The sequence below is a fragment of the Gobio gobio genome, assembly GCF_949357685.1.
Source record: "Gobio gobio genome assembly, chromosome: 16".
NCBI lineage: Eukaryota > Metazoa > Chordata > Actinopteri > Cypriniformes > Gobionidae > Gobio > Gobio gobio.
The window spans coordinates 3,537,919-3,551,973 of record NC_137109.1 but is presented as its reverse complement, the minus strand read 5'-3'; the positions used below and the strand labels follow the sequence as shown (position 1 = coordinate 3,551,973).

The window sequence follows — 14,055 nt, the reverse complement described above, 5'->3', positions numbered from 1 at the left end:
GATTTATCTGTGCACATCAGTTTTGTTTTGTACCATTTTCAACTAAAACACGTCTGCGTTTTGACCGTTCATTTACACAACAGCAGCGTTTCTGGGGGTTATTAAGATGAAGCTTTTGATATCGGGTTTCAAAGTGCACGTTTTATAGACCATACCCTTATCGTCTCCATATAAACAAAAAAAAACGTGAACTTGTGGAAACGGAGACGTCATGCGCATGTGTATAACGTGTTCAGTGTGTCGACTGCATCCACTTCCCTACTGTATAGTAGGTGAAAAGCAGTATGAGACAAAATAATTAGGCTTTTGTCCATCGAGATGACGGGAAGTGTCACCAAAACTCACAGTACTCATACAAGAGGAGGCAAAAAACACATGAGAACATGTCAGGTAGATAGAAAATGTTTATTGGAGATAACTGTTGAACACTTGTTAAGAGCTATAAAACATTATTTAAGCTATCTTTTCATTTAACACCTGTCTGGTTTCAAACATTCAGTCACTTCCACACGCCCTAATAATGATTTTCACAGTAATGAACATGTAACCTGGGCCATTGGTGTGTGTCCACTGCAGCCCTTCTGCAGAACCGTGGACCGCCAACGCACACACAACTTCAATTTGAAGCAGCAAATCACGTCGCTACACGAGGCAGATCGCATACCTCGGCAAGAGTGAGTATGAGGATCAACGGTGGGAATACAGCAACAAAATCACAGGAATTAATTTAGCAATCAAAAGCAAATGCAAACATCTGATGTGGGGTAAGTTGAGTCGAGTCCTGAGGTCCGGGTGGTCGTCACACATACTGCTGCTTCTGTGCCTGAGAGGCCAGACCCTTGGCCTTCACTTTAGCAGCGAGTGCAGTCTCACGAGCCTTCACTGATGCAGCCTCAGCCAGTGTCCATGAGGGAGCCTCACCTGCAGAGGGCAGATCCAGCTTTAGCATCAGCTCACCTTTACACAACAACTCTAGAGCTTTACCATCAGCACACCTTTACACAGCAACTCTAGAGCTTTACCATCAGCACACCTTTACACAGCAACTCTAGAGCTTTACCATCAGCACACCTTTACACAACACCTCTAGAGCTTTACCATCAGCACACCTCTAGGGGGGCTTGAAGAAGCCTAGCCAGAAAGTTTGATATAGTTTGAGTTTTAGTTTAGTAGTTTTGATAGCTACTATAGCACTTATCATTCTATTCATTTTCTGTCTGTCTAATTTATAAAAAAATAAATAAAAAAAAAGTCCTGTGTGTTCTGAGCTAGATTAACTGAGACTTGCTACAGCACTTGCATACTGTTGCCCTTGACTGTTCTAGTTGCTTCTTTTGCTCTCATTTGTAAGTCGCTTTGGATAAAAGCGTCTGCTAAATGACTAAATGTAAATGTACTCAGGGTGGTTTGTTAGGGTATTGCTATGCAGTCATCTCAGGGTGGTTGCTAGGGTGTTGCTATGCGGTCGTTAGGGTACTCAGGGTGGTTGCTAGGGTATTGCTATGCAGTCGTCTCAGGGTGGCTGCTAGGGTGTTGCTATGTGGTCGTTAGGGTACTCAGGGTGGTTGCTGGGGTATTGCTATGCATTCGTCTCAGGGTGGTTGCTAGGGTTTTGCTATGCGGTCGTTAGGGTACTCAGAGTGGTTGCTATGGTGTTGCTATGCAGTTGTTAGGATACTCAGGGTGGTTGCTAGGGTGTTGCGATGCTGTTGTCTCAGGGTGGTTGCTAGGATGTTGCTATGTGGTTGTTAGGGTATTCGGGTTGGTTGCTAGGGTGTTGTTATTCGGTTGCTAGGGTACTCAGGTGGATGCTAGGGGGTTGCTATGTAGTTATGTACTCAGGGTGGTTGCTATGCAGTTGCTAGGGTACTCAGTTCAGTGGTTGCTAAGGTCTTGCTACGTGGTTGTCAGGGTACTCAGGAGGTTGCTAGGGTGTTGCTATGCAGTTGCTAGGGTACTCGGGGTGGTTGCTAGAGTGTTGCTATGCAGTTGCCAGGGTACTCTGGCTGGTTGCTAGGGTGTTTCTATGCGTTTGCTAGGGTATTCGGAGTGGTTGTTAAGGTGCTAGGGTGTTGCTATGTGGTTGCTAGGGTACTCTGGCTGGTTGCTAGGTGTTTCTATGTGTTTGGTAGGGTATTCTGAAGGTTGTTAGGGTACTGGGGTGGTTGCTAGGGTGTTGCTATGGTACTGGAGTGGTTGCTATGCGGTTGCTAAGGTACTCAGGGTGGTTGCTAAGGTCTTGCTACGTGGTTGCTTCGGTACTCTGGCTGGTTGCTAGGGTGTTTCTATGCATTTACTAGGGTATTCTGAGTGGTTGTTAAGGTGCTAGGGTGTTACTATGTGGTTGCTAGGGTACTCTGGCTGGTTGCTAGGGTGTTTCTATGCGTTTGCAAGGGTATTCTGAGCGGTTGTTAGGGTGCTGCTATGTGGTTACTAGGGTACTCTGGCTGGTTGCTAGGGTTACTATATGTTGCTAAGGTACTCCTGAGTGGTTGCTAGGGTGTTGCTATGTGGTTACTAGGGTGTTGCTATTTTGGTTCCTATGAAGTTACTAAGGTACTCTGGGTGGTTGCTATGCAGTTGCTAGGGTTTTCAGGGGGGTAGCTAGGGGTTATTAATGGTTGCTAGGCCATTGTTAGGGTATTATGGATGGCACTGGTTGCTAGGGTGTTCTCTGTGGTTGCTGTGCGATAAGATGGATGGATGGATGGATGAATTTGAATTTTGACAGTTGGAGTTTGAACGGTCTTGGCTCATTTGAACAGTCTGTCAATGTAAGTCAATTGGATTTTTCCGAGGTTTGATCAGCATTTTTAGGAAAACTGTAAGTCGGATCAGTCTGAAGGTCTAGTCTGAGTTTGGTGGATGTAGCTTGAACAGGAGGAGTAGCATTTAGAAGGTTTAGTCTCAGAAGAAGAAGCTGAAGTAGATCAGATCCTGCACGGCGGCCATCTTACCCTGCATCTTGGCCAGGATGTACTCAAAGCCTTTCATGGTCTTGGTAACGTTGCTCTTAAACCGGGCAAGACCGAACTCCTGAAAATGGGATAAAGCACTTTAAAAACACCCCAAACGCTGTGGAAGATCCAACTGACCCACAGATTTCACATCACACACACACACACGGACACACACTTCCAGTCGCCCGCTGACCTGAATGGCTTTAGAGAGGCCGTAGAGCTTGGAGGAAATCCAGGCCTCTCTCTGGATCTGGGTCCAGCTGCTGTTGTCAGGGTTCACTCTGTACACACACCGCTCTTCAACGCTCTGCGCACACACACACACACACACACACAGTTAATCATTACATTAAGCAGCTCCAGCTCGTCTCTACATCAGTGTTTCTGAATGGCTGAAACGCCTCCATCTTGAGTTCTCTCTGTGTGTGAGGAATATTAGAGTGTGTTTTCTGATAAATTGAAATCATGAAATTTGTACAATTTATTAAAGGTCCTGTTCTTCGTGATCCCATTTTTCAAACTTTAGTTAGTGTGTAATGTTGCTGTTAGAGCATTTATAATACCTGTAAAATTATAAAGCTCAAAGTTCAATGCCAAGCGAGATATTTTATTTAACAGAAGTTCCCTTTCAAAGCCTACAGCGAACGGCTGGTTAGGACTACATCCTGGTATTTCCTGCTTTAATTACGTCAGTAGAGCAGTATGTCGACTAACCTCCGCCCACAAGAACGCGCGAAAAAGGGGGCGTGGTCTTGTTGCTCCCGCGTGGAGAATAGGAAGTGTTGCGTTCGGTTGCGTTCGTATTGTTTGTTTGTTGCCATGTCATCGAGACGCTGTTATTTTCATCCCGGAGTCAAGTCACCTTTGTTTGGCTTTCCCAGGGACGCTGTACTTAGAGATCATTGAGCGCATGCATCCCCGTTATGGTGAGAGGCGGGACCTTTCCGGTAACGTGCGCTCTGCGTGCGCTAAGCTGCTGTCCAATCACAACACGGGAACCGCTGGCACAATCAGAACTCGTTACGTGTTTCTGAAGGAGGGACTTCATAGAACAGGGAAATCTTCAAGCCGTTTTGAGGACAGTGAAAACAGCAGTATACAGATCAGTAAATTGTGTGAAAAATACTGTGTTTTTTTACACGCGAAACATGAACACATGTTATATTGCACACTGTAAACACAATCAAAGCTTCAAAAAAACACGAAAAACGGGACCTTTAAAAGTTTAACAAAAAATACATGTTTAGGGCACTATTTTTTACCAAATTCTGTGTTTTCTGGATTCCATTTTAATGGTTACATTTTAATTTTAGTAAGGAAAAAGCATGTCTAATCAATTGAAATACAATTTATTAAAAGTTTAACCAAAAATACATGTTTAGGGCACTATTTTTTACCAAATTCAGTGTTTTCTGGATTCCATTTTAATGGTTTAATTACATTTTAATAATCAAAAAGCATGTCTAATTAATTAAATTAGATGATTAAAACATTTTTTTTAAATTAATTTAAAAATTAAAATGTAATTTCTAAGAATTTTTTATTTTATTTCAGGCATTCTGTGAAGTTTATAAATTTTTCTGGCAATCAAATAAAGACATTAATTGATCTTTTAATCTTATGAAATTAAACTGCACTGTGTGAGTGTGTGTGTGAGTGTGTGTGCGTGCGTGCGTGCGTGCGTGCGTGTGAGTGTGAGAGAGTGAGTGTGTGCGTGTGTGCGTGCGTGAGAGAGTGAGTGTGAGAGAGTGAGTGTGCGTGTGTGCGTGCGTGCGTGCGTGCGTGTGAGTGTGAGAGAGTGAGTGTGTGCGTGCGTGCGTGAGAGAGTGAGTGTGAGAGAGTGAGTGTGCGTGTGTGCGTGCGTGTGAGTGTGAGAGAGTGAGTGTGTGCGTGCGTGCGTGCGTGAGAGAGTGAGTGTGAGAGAGTGAGTGTGCGTGCGTGCGTGCGTGTGAGTGTGAGAGAGTGCGTGTGTGCGTGCGTGCGTGCGTGCGTGAGAGAGTGAGTGTGAGAGAGTGAGTGTGCGTGTGTGCGTGCGTGTGAGTGTGAGAGAGTGAGTGTGCGTGTGTGCGTGCGTGCGTGAGAGAGTGAGTGTGAGAGAGTGAGTGTGCGTGCGTGCGTGCGTGAGAGTGAGTGTGAGAGAGTGAGTGTGCGTGTGTGCGTGCGTGCGTGAGAGAGTGAGTGTGAGAGAGTGAGTGTGCGTGTGTGCGTGTGTGCGTGCGTGCGTGTGAGAGAGTGAGTGTGCGTGTGTGCGTGCGTGCGTGCGTGAGAGAGTGAGTGTGAGAGAGTGAGTGTGCGTGTGTGCGTGCGTGCGTGAGAGAGTGAGTGTGAGAGAGTGAGTGTGCGTGTGTGCGTGCGTGAGAGTGAGTGTGAGAGAGTGAGTGTGCGTGTGTGCGTGCGTGAGAGTGAGTGTGAGAGAGTGAGTGTGCGTGTGTGCGTGCGTGAGAGTGAGTGTGAGAGAGTGAGTGTGCGTGTGTGCGTGCGTGCGTGCGTGAGAGAGTGAGTGTGAGAGAGTGAGTGTGCGCGTGCGTGCGTGCGTGAGAGAGTGAGTGTGAGAGAGTGAGTGTGCGTGTGTGCGTGCGTGCGTGCGTGCGTGTGAGTGTGAGAGAGTGAGTGTGCGTGTGTGCGTGCGTGCGTGCGTGAGAGAGTGAGTGTGAGAGAGTGAGTGTGCGTGTGTGCGTGTGTGCGTGCGTGCGTGAGAGTGAGTGTGAGAGAGTGAGTGTGCGTGTGTGCGTGTGTGCGTGCGTGAGAGAGTGAGTGTGAGAGAGTGAGTGTGAGAGAGTGTGTGTGCGTGCGTGCGTGAGAGAGTGAGTGTGAGAGAGTGAGTGTGCGTGTGTGCGTGCGTGTGTGCGTGCGTGAGAGAGTGAGTGTGAGAGAGTGTGTGTGCGTGCGTGCGTGCGTGCGTGAGAGAGTGAGTGTAAGAGAGTGAGTGTGAGAGAGTGAGTGTAAGAGAGTGAGTGTGAGAGAGTGAGTGTAAGAGAGTGTGTGTGCGTGTGTGCGTGCGTGCGTGCGTGAGAGTGAGTGTGAGAGAGTGAGTGTGCGTGTGTGCGTGCGTGCGTGCGTGCGTGCGTGCGTGTGTGTGTGTGTGTGTGCGTGTGTGCGTGTACCATCACGCGCGCGTGGCTGATGTTCCAGGTGAGGGTGGTCATGGTCCTGGCCTGAGGGTCCAGCACGGAGTCCTCCAGGATGTAGGCCTTCTGGGCCATGTGAGCGGGCAGGAAGCGCTCCGCCCAGCGAGGAGCTCTGCTGGTTTTGGTCAAGAGACGTCTGGAGATCAGGCGGTTGTCCGGAGTGACTTCCCGAAATACGATGTCTTCCGTTAAAACATGATTACTGAGGAATGCAAACAGAACAACGGAATGAAATTAAATATACAGGGCTCCAGACTGCGACTAAAACAGACCTAAAATATGAATTTGCGAGTGATATTTTTGCTGAGATGGCCAAGGTTCTGTGTGGACGCCAACTAATCAGTAACAATTCTCATTTTTAATTTATACTGATATGGATTCCTTGGGGTCAAAAATGACGGGATTAAGATAAAAAAAAGATTTGAGTAAAATCAATGAAATATATTTTTCTTCAATAATATTTTTATTAATAATATTTTTGGTGTTGAGATAATTTTTGTGATTTATAATTAATATTTATGCAATAATTATGACCAGTGTTGGGGAAAGTTACTTTGAAAAGTAATGCATTACAATATTGCGTTACTCCCTTAAAAAGTAACTAATTGAGTTACTTAGTTACTTTTTAAGAAAAGTAATGCGTTACGTTACTTTTGCGTTACTTTTTCTCACCTGGGCTGGGCTTGTTTTTGTTTATAACAAAAAAAAGTTATATTTTTGTGCAACGGTAAAGACCTCTTCATACCAAAATATAAATAATATAATAAGCCCCAGGCAGAGGTGAAAATGCAAACTCACGCATGAAGAGTAGAGGGCGCAGCTCTGCTGCCATTCTGGATAATAGTAGAAGAGGATGCAGGAGAAAAAAAGTTACCAATAAAAACAAAAAAATCTAATAATTTTCATCATCAAAGGTCAGCAGCAAGACATTGGTAAATTACATATAAAGGTAGATTATGCATAAAAATAGTTGTTTTATTTAACATTTAATCATTGGAGGTTTGCATAGTACTCTGATTTTGCATTTGACTGATTTTATATTAATGTGAAAAAGTAACTAGCATTACTTTTTTGAAAAAGTAACTCAGATATTTTTTTGTAAATTTGAAAAGTAATGCGTTACTTTACTAGTTACTTGGAAAAAGTAATATTATTACGTAACTCAAGTTACTTGTAATGCGTTACCCCCAACACTGATTATGACCCATTTTTTCCCCATTGAATATAATAAAAAATGTGTATATATATACAATTTTTTATTTTATTTTATTAAAGCTGTATTTCATTTTAGAGTTAAGCCTAGGCCTCATGAAAGCAATTTTTTAAATGAGATCGGTGCCATCCGGTGGACAAAAAAAAATGGTCCGAAACTTGGTGACTTTATTGGTACTTGGTATATGAACACACAAATCAATTGGGGACTGGATTTGAAAAGTCTAAGTGGTCGTAAAAAAAAATGTCACACTCAGAACCTTCAGGTCAAAAATGACCCCCATAGGAAATGAATGGGAGATTGGCAAAAATATGAAAATACAGAGTTTTTGTGTGCATACAATCTACAAATCAGCCAGAATGCAGAAAAAAGGACTCAACAGTGAAGATCTCTAAAACATGTGCAAAACAGACAAAAAACTCACACTTATACACACAAAAACACACGCACACACAAATGAACGTGTGCCATTCCAAAAGCTAATTATGTTTGTGTGTGTGTTTTTTTGTCTGTTTTGCACTCTTGATGTTTTAGAGACATCTTTTTGGGTGTTCATATACCAAGTACCAATAAAGTCACCAAGTTTAGACCATTCCGATGAAGCTACGATTTAAAAAAAAAAAAAAAAAAAAAATTATAAAACACTTCGGGTCATTTTTGACCAGAAGTACCCCAGAGGGTTAAATAGTGAATAAAATTCATTTCCTGCTTTGCATTGTTGACTCTCTGAACTTGTTATCTGAAGGAAAAATAAGATCATGATGTTTTTGATCATGCTTATTTGTCCGCAGTGAAGTTTAGCAGATGTGTGTGTGTGTGTGTGTGTGTGTGTGTGTGTGTGTGGATATGTTTGAGTGTGTTTGTGATGAGCGGATCACGGTTATATCCGCAGGTCAGGCCGACCAAATAATAAAACTAGTGCTGGGCATCGATTAAAAAAAATTAACTAATTAATCGCACTTTTTTCTGTAATTAATCGCGATTAATCGTAAGTTTTTAATATTTTACGTTTTTAATATTTTGATATTGTAATAATTTCAGTTACTCAGTTACCAAATTAATTTATAAACAATTTAAAGATAGCATATTTTAAATATGTGTTGTTTTGTCATATTTTTATGAATGAAAGCCAGTATCACTGATACTAAAGTGTCTATGAAACATTAATGACGTTACAGTATAACTGAAAGCTCCCAATTTCAACATTTATTAGGCTTTAAAAAAAACAACTTTTAATTTAAGTGAACTTAAAACAATCTTTACATAAACCCAAAATAATAAATGTTATATTTACCCATGGCCTTCCCTGTTATACATATACAGAAATCTAATAGTTATCTTTCTTAACTGCATAAATAATAAATTAAATATAGATGAATCATCATTAAAGCTAAAATTTTCTCTGTTCCAGTTGTTCTTTGATGAACATTAATGACATCATCATCAGTGCTACTGTCACTTTAAGATCAGCCGCGGATCTCACGCGCTGTCCCGCGCATCTCATTTCCTCACAACTCTTTAAGTTCATTTAAGACGTTATTTAACTAATTTAAGACTCTAATATGAGAATACTCAAAGTCCTCTGTGTTATTGTTTGTTCAAGAGCAAGAGAACTCGAAGTGAGCAGGAGACTGACACGATTCTGTCTGTGCGTCGAGTGTGTGTGTGTGTGTGTGTGTGTGTGTGTCCCTTGATTGGCTGACATGAGACGCATCCACACAGACAGGACACTGACACACACACACACACACACACACACACACACACACAGGACATTGGCATACAGCGCGTTCGCTTGTGTCTTGTCGCGCTTGGAAGCATTTACATGAATAAGAGCGTGATGATCATGTAACGCTAAGCAAAAATGGATATAAAAACGGACGCTGCGTTATTTGCGTTAAATATTTTAATTGCGTTAAGCTGAAAAAATGTATCGCCTGCGTTAACACGTTAATTTGCCCAGCCCTAAATAAAACATAACACTGTAATTAATTACGGGTGGATGAGAGATAAATAATTAATGTGTTGATATTATTAAAGACACAGAACTCTCATTTTACTGTAAAACGAAACGAACGTGCCTCACTTTTTCACTTTCAAAACCAGCGTCTATTCAGGGAGAACAAATCAAGGATAAGATATGAGCGCCTCCTAGTGGACAGGATATAAAACACAAAGGAAAACCCCTACATGACATAGCGCTTAATAACTTAACAGTCTTAACCGCATTCATAGCGTTCTAGTAGGGCTGGGGCGATAAGGCTGAAAACTATCACGATATACAGGTTTCATATCGGTCGATATGTTTTACATTTGAACATTTTTATTTTAAACGTAACCTTCCTCTGATTATAATCCCCTCAGTTATAAAGACAGAAATGTCAACACAACCCTGGAAAACACTCAAATAATTAAAATATAAACACAAGTCTAAAATCACAATGAACACTTCACAATTATCTCTCCCATTAAGGCGCAGTGCCTCCGTTATTTCTCTGTAACTGAGCGTTTAGATGCTTTATCGTAAGGCACTGATGCAGAGTAACATCACCACTCCATGTGTTTCAAAATCCGCAATCGTCCCCTATACCCTACAATAGGGCACTATTTGAGGCGGCAGCCATCTGTAGTGGTGTCTGAAACCATAGTGGACGTTATTGAGTGCACTCATTCAATCCCACAATGCACCGCAATAACGAGTGTACAGCTGAAGTACACACAGCGGCTGTCTGAATTCACTCACTTGTGTTCATTCACTCCTTCAAGTGAACTGTATTAGTGGACTAAAGTAGGGGACAGTGATTGAGGGTTTAGGGGCGATTTCAGATTCAGCCGAAGTCAAGAATAGCAGAACGGCGAGCGCGTCGAGTATAAACACGCCCCCAAACGAACGAGGCGCTGTCATTGGAGGAGCCAGACCAAAGTATAAACAAGGCTTAAGCTGGTAAAGCAAGTGTGTGGTATTTCCAGTCGCCGGTCTTGCATAATTTGCAGACGACATTGGTCAGACTTATAAATACAGAAACCTGCCATACTGGCGAGCTGACGTGTTTTCCTGATTTATCAACTGTTTACTGGAGAATGAGACACGATATGGCGCAACCAGACATGATGCTGTAACCTGATTGGCTGTTAGTCTGTCACTCCCTACGTTGCTTGGTTACCAGAGAGCGAGTGCCTTTGTTCATGCAACCAAACTTGCTCCACAACCTCTGGTTTCTTCCCACAAAGGGAAAAAAAGTTTTATCGAAAGCATTTTTTATTGGTATATATACTCATATAGTTTTATCGGCCAGCCCTACGTTCTGTCCGTGGATTATCCTGCTTATGCCGAGGTCATTTACCAGCACTGACCAGTTAAAGCTGTTATTGATGTTTGTAGCGCAATATTTGACTGGAAGGGTAAAACTGACGGTTATTTTTATCAGTTAGATCCAGCATTCTGCCTGCTTTGAGTCACACACAGAGATAAAGCAGTGCTGAGTGACGTGTGTGTGTGTGTGTGTGTGTGACAGAGAAGAGTGTGCGTGTGTGAGACGTGTGTGGGAAAGAAACGTGTGTGTGTGTGTGTGTGTGTTTGCGTGAGAGAGACGTGTGTGTGTGTGTGTGTGTGTGACAGAGACGTGTGTGTGTGAGAGAGACGTGTGTGTGTGTGTGTGTGTGTGACAGAGACGTGTGTGTGTGACAGAGACGTGTGTGTGTGTGTGTGTGTGTGTGAGAGAGACGTGTGTGTGTGTGTGTGTGTGTGTGAGAGAGACGTGTGTGTGTGTGTGTGTGTGTGTGTGAGAGAGACGTGTGTGTGTGTGTGTGTGTGTGTGTGAGAGAGACGTGTGTGTGTGTGTGTGTGTGTGTGTGTGAGAGAGACGTGTGTGTGTGTGTGTGTGTGTGTGTGTGTGTGTGTGTGTGTGTGTGTGTGAGAGAGACGTGTGTGTGTGTGTGTGTGTGTGTGTGTGTGTGTGTGAGAGAGACGTGTGTGTGTGTGTGTGTGTGTGTGTGAGAGAGACGTGTGTGTGTGTGTGTGTGTGTGTGTGTGTGAGAGAGACGTGTGTGTGTGTGTGTGTGTGTGTGTGAGAGAGACGTGTGTGTGTGTGTGTGTGTGTGTGAGAGAGACGTGTGTGTGTGTGTGTGTGTGTGTGTGTGTGAGAGAGACGTGTGTGTGTGTGTGTGTGTGTGTGTGTGTGTGTGTGAGAGAGACGTGTGTGTGTGTGTGTGTGTGTGTGTGTGTGTGAGAGACGTGTGTGTGTGTGTGTGTGTGTGTGTGTGAGAGAGACGTGTGTGTGTGTGTGTGTGTGTGTGTGTGTGTGTGTGTGTGTGTGTGTGTGTGTGTGTGTGTGTGAGAGAGACGTGTGTGTGTGTGTGTGTGTGTGTGTGTGTGTGTGAGAGAGACGTGTGTGTGTGTGTGTGAGAGAGACGTGTGTGTGTGTGTGTGTGTGTGTGTGAGACGTGTGTGTGTGTGTGACGTGTGTGTGTGTGTGTGTGTGTGTGTGTGTGAGAGACACGTGTGTGTGACAGAGACGTGTGTGTGTGTGTGTGTGTGTGTGTGTGAGTGTGTGTGAGAGAGACGTGTGTGTGTGTGTGTGTGTGTGTGTGAGAGAGACGTGTGTGTGTGTGTGTGTGTGTGTGTGTGTGTGTGAGAGAGACGTGTGTGTGTATGTGTGTGTGAGAGAGACACGTGTGTGTGACAGAGACGTGTGTGTGTGTGTGTGTGTGTGTGTGTGTGTGTGTGTGTGAGTGTGTGTGAGAGAGACGTGTGTGTGTGTGTGACAGAGGTGTGTGTGCGTGTGTGAGACGTGTGTGAAAGAAACGTGCGTGTGTGAGAGAGATGTGTGTGTGTGTGTGTGTGTGAGATGGGTAGGTTTAGGGGCGGGGGCAGTGTGTGTGTGTGTGTGTGTGTGTGTGTGTGTGTGATGGGTAGGTTTAGGGGCAGGGGCAGTGTGTGTGTGTGTGTGTGTGTGTGTGTGTGTGTGTGTGTGTGATGGGTAGGTTTAGGGGCAGGGGCAGTGTGTGTGTGTGTGTGTGTGTGTGTGTGTGTGTGTGTGTGTGTGTGTGTGTGTGATGGGTAGGTTTAGGGGCAGGGGCAGTGTGTGTGTGTGTGTGTGTGTGATGGGTAGGTTTAGGGGCAGGGGCAGTGTGTGTGTGTGTGTGTGTGTGTGTGTTGGGTAGGTTTAGGGGCAGGGGCAGTGTGTGTGTGTGTGTGTGTGTGTGTGTGTGTGTGTGTGTGTGTGTGTGTGTGTGTGTGTGTGTGTGTGTGTGTGTGTGTGTGTGTGTGTGTGTAGGTTTAGGGGCAGTGTAAGGGGATAGAAAATACGGTTTGTACGGTATAAAAACCATTACGCCTATGGAATGTCCTCACATTTCACAAAAACAAACGTGTGTGTGTGTGTGTGTGTGACAGAGTCGTGTATGTGTGTGACATGTGTGCATTATTTTTCTAATATTTCAACAGCCCATCGTCAATTGTTCCACTTATTACACACCTTCCAGCCAATCAGAATCCAGTATTCAGACAGACCATGGTATAAACAAAAACATAATACACATTTTTTTTGGAAAGAAAGAAATACAAATAGAAAATGTGCGTGTATGTGTTCATGTGTGTGTGTTTCGTTGTAGTGTAGGTGAGTGTGTCCAGCACCTGTAAGGGTTGGGATATCTCTGCCAGAACGCCAGAAACACTTGGTCCCACGAGCTCTTCAGGAAACCAGTACAGCTGAAGTACTTCACCATTGTTCCCGCTCAACCTGGAACACACACACACACACAGCAGAACTAAAGCAGACTAGCTCATCTAGAAGATAAATGAGTGTGTGTTCCTCCTCCACACATCAGCTGACTGAGGAACAATACCATCTCCTCTGAGCGAGAAGCTCCTCTAATGCCCACAGAAGCTGTGCTGAAACCAGCTCATCTAGATCTGAGTTACACTGGTCAAATCAACCATCTACAGTCGAGGGCCAGAATCATATTATTACACACTAAACATTTACAACTATTACAAGACATCCCAAAAAGATCAAAGATAATGGGTTTACAATACATAAAAAGTAAATAAAAGGTATACAATATTATTGCTTTGAATAGAAGTAAAGAACAAACACATAAATCAATAATTAGTACTTGAGAAATATTCAAACTCTTCAAAAATCTGCCACAAAGACAAGGTTTAGACTTATTTATTTTACTTTTATGAGTATGAAATGTAGCCTAATAAAATTACCAGATGCATTTTTTCTTCATCTTTGGATGTTGTTTCACAGTTATAACCAGATTTCTGTTCAACGTGCATATATAAATCTTCCCAGAATTAGTTTTAATGCTAAAAGTGTCCAGAATTGTAGAAAGATACTAGATTGTGACGCACAAAAACGCTGTTTAGGAGTGTTTAGAGTTCAGAGATGTGCCTAAAACACACACAGCCACAGAATTACACGCTTTAAAGGACACATGAACGGCTATGAAAGCGACTAATATTATATTATTAGGAGTAGCAGTGCTGTTCCTCATTGGAGTAGTGGTAATGTAGTCCATCTGAAGGCTAGCTCGCGGCTAGCGCATGTTTCCTCTCTTTCTGAATGAAGCAGCCGATTAAAACAGCTCGTGACACCACAACATCATTGACATGAACGAGCACTTACCAGAGTAAACCGTGTCGTGGCCCGAGGTGATTTCTCTACTCCATCATGTCTCGATCATTCATCGCCTCGTCCACATGACTGTCACTGTACGTGCCTAAGGAGAGGAAGGTCATGGCCGT

At 43.6% G+C, this 14,055-nt stretch overlaps 1 protein-coding gene across 1 annotated transcript; it reads right to left on the bottom strand.

Moving 5' to 3' along the window:
• Nucleotides 1-386: 386 nt before the first annotated feature.
• On the bottom strand, nucleotides 387-14,055 carry prelid1a (PRELI domain containing 1a). Its single transcript, XM_079838446.1, has 6 exons — nucleotides 13,937-14,055; nucleotides 12,937-13,042; nucleotides 6,065-6,290; nucleotides 3,154-3,267; nucleotides 2,958-3,036; nucleotides 387-921 (listed from the first exon to the last, which is right to left on the bottom strand). The coding sequence occupies exons 2-6, from the start codon at nucleotides 13,026-13,028 to the stop codon at nucleotides 800-802; spliced, it is 633 nt and encodes a 210-aa protein (XP_079694572.1). The 5' UTR covers nucleotides 13,029-13,042; nucleotides 13,937-14,055; the 3' UTR covers nucleotides 387-799.

Excerpts from the sequence above, each read along its gene's own strand:
- prelid1a (XM_079838446.1), bottom strand. The coding sequence starts at position 13,028 with ATGGTGAAGTACTTCAGCTGTACTGGTTTCCTGAAGAGCTCGTGGGAC. Across the intron at positions 6,291-12,936 it reads AGATATCCCAACCCTTACAG|TAATCATGTTTTAACGGAAG; the intron begins GTGCTGGACACA and ends TGCATTCCTCAG. Across the intron at positions 3,037-3,153 it reads GCCTCTCTAAAGCCATTCAG|GAGTTCGGTCTTGCCCGGTT; the intron begins GTCAGCGGGCGA and ends TCCCATTTTCAG.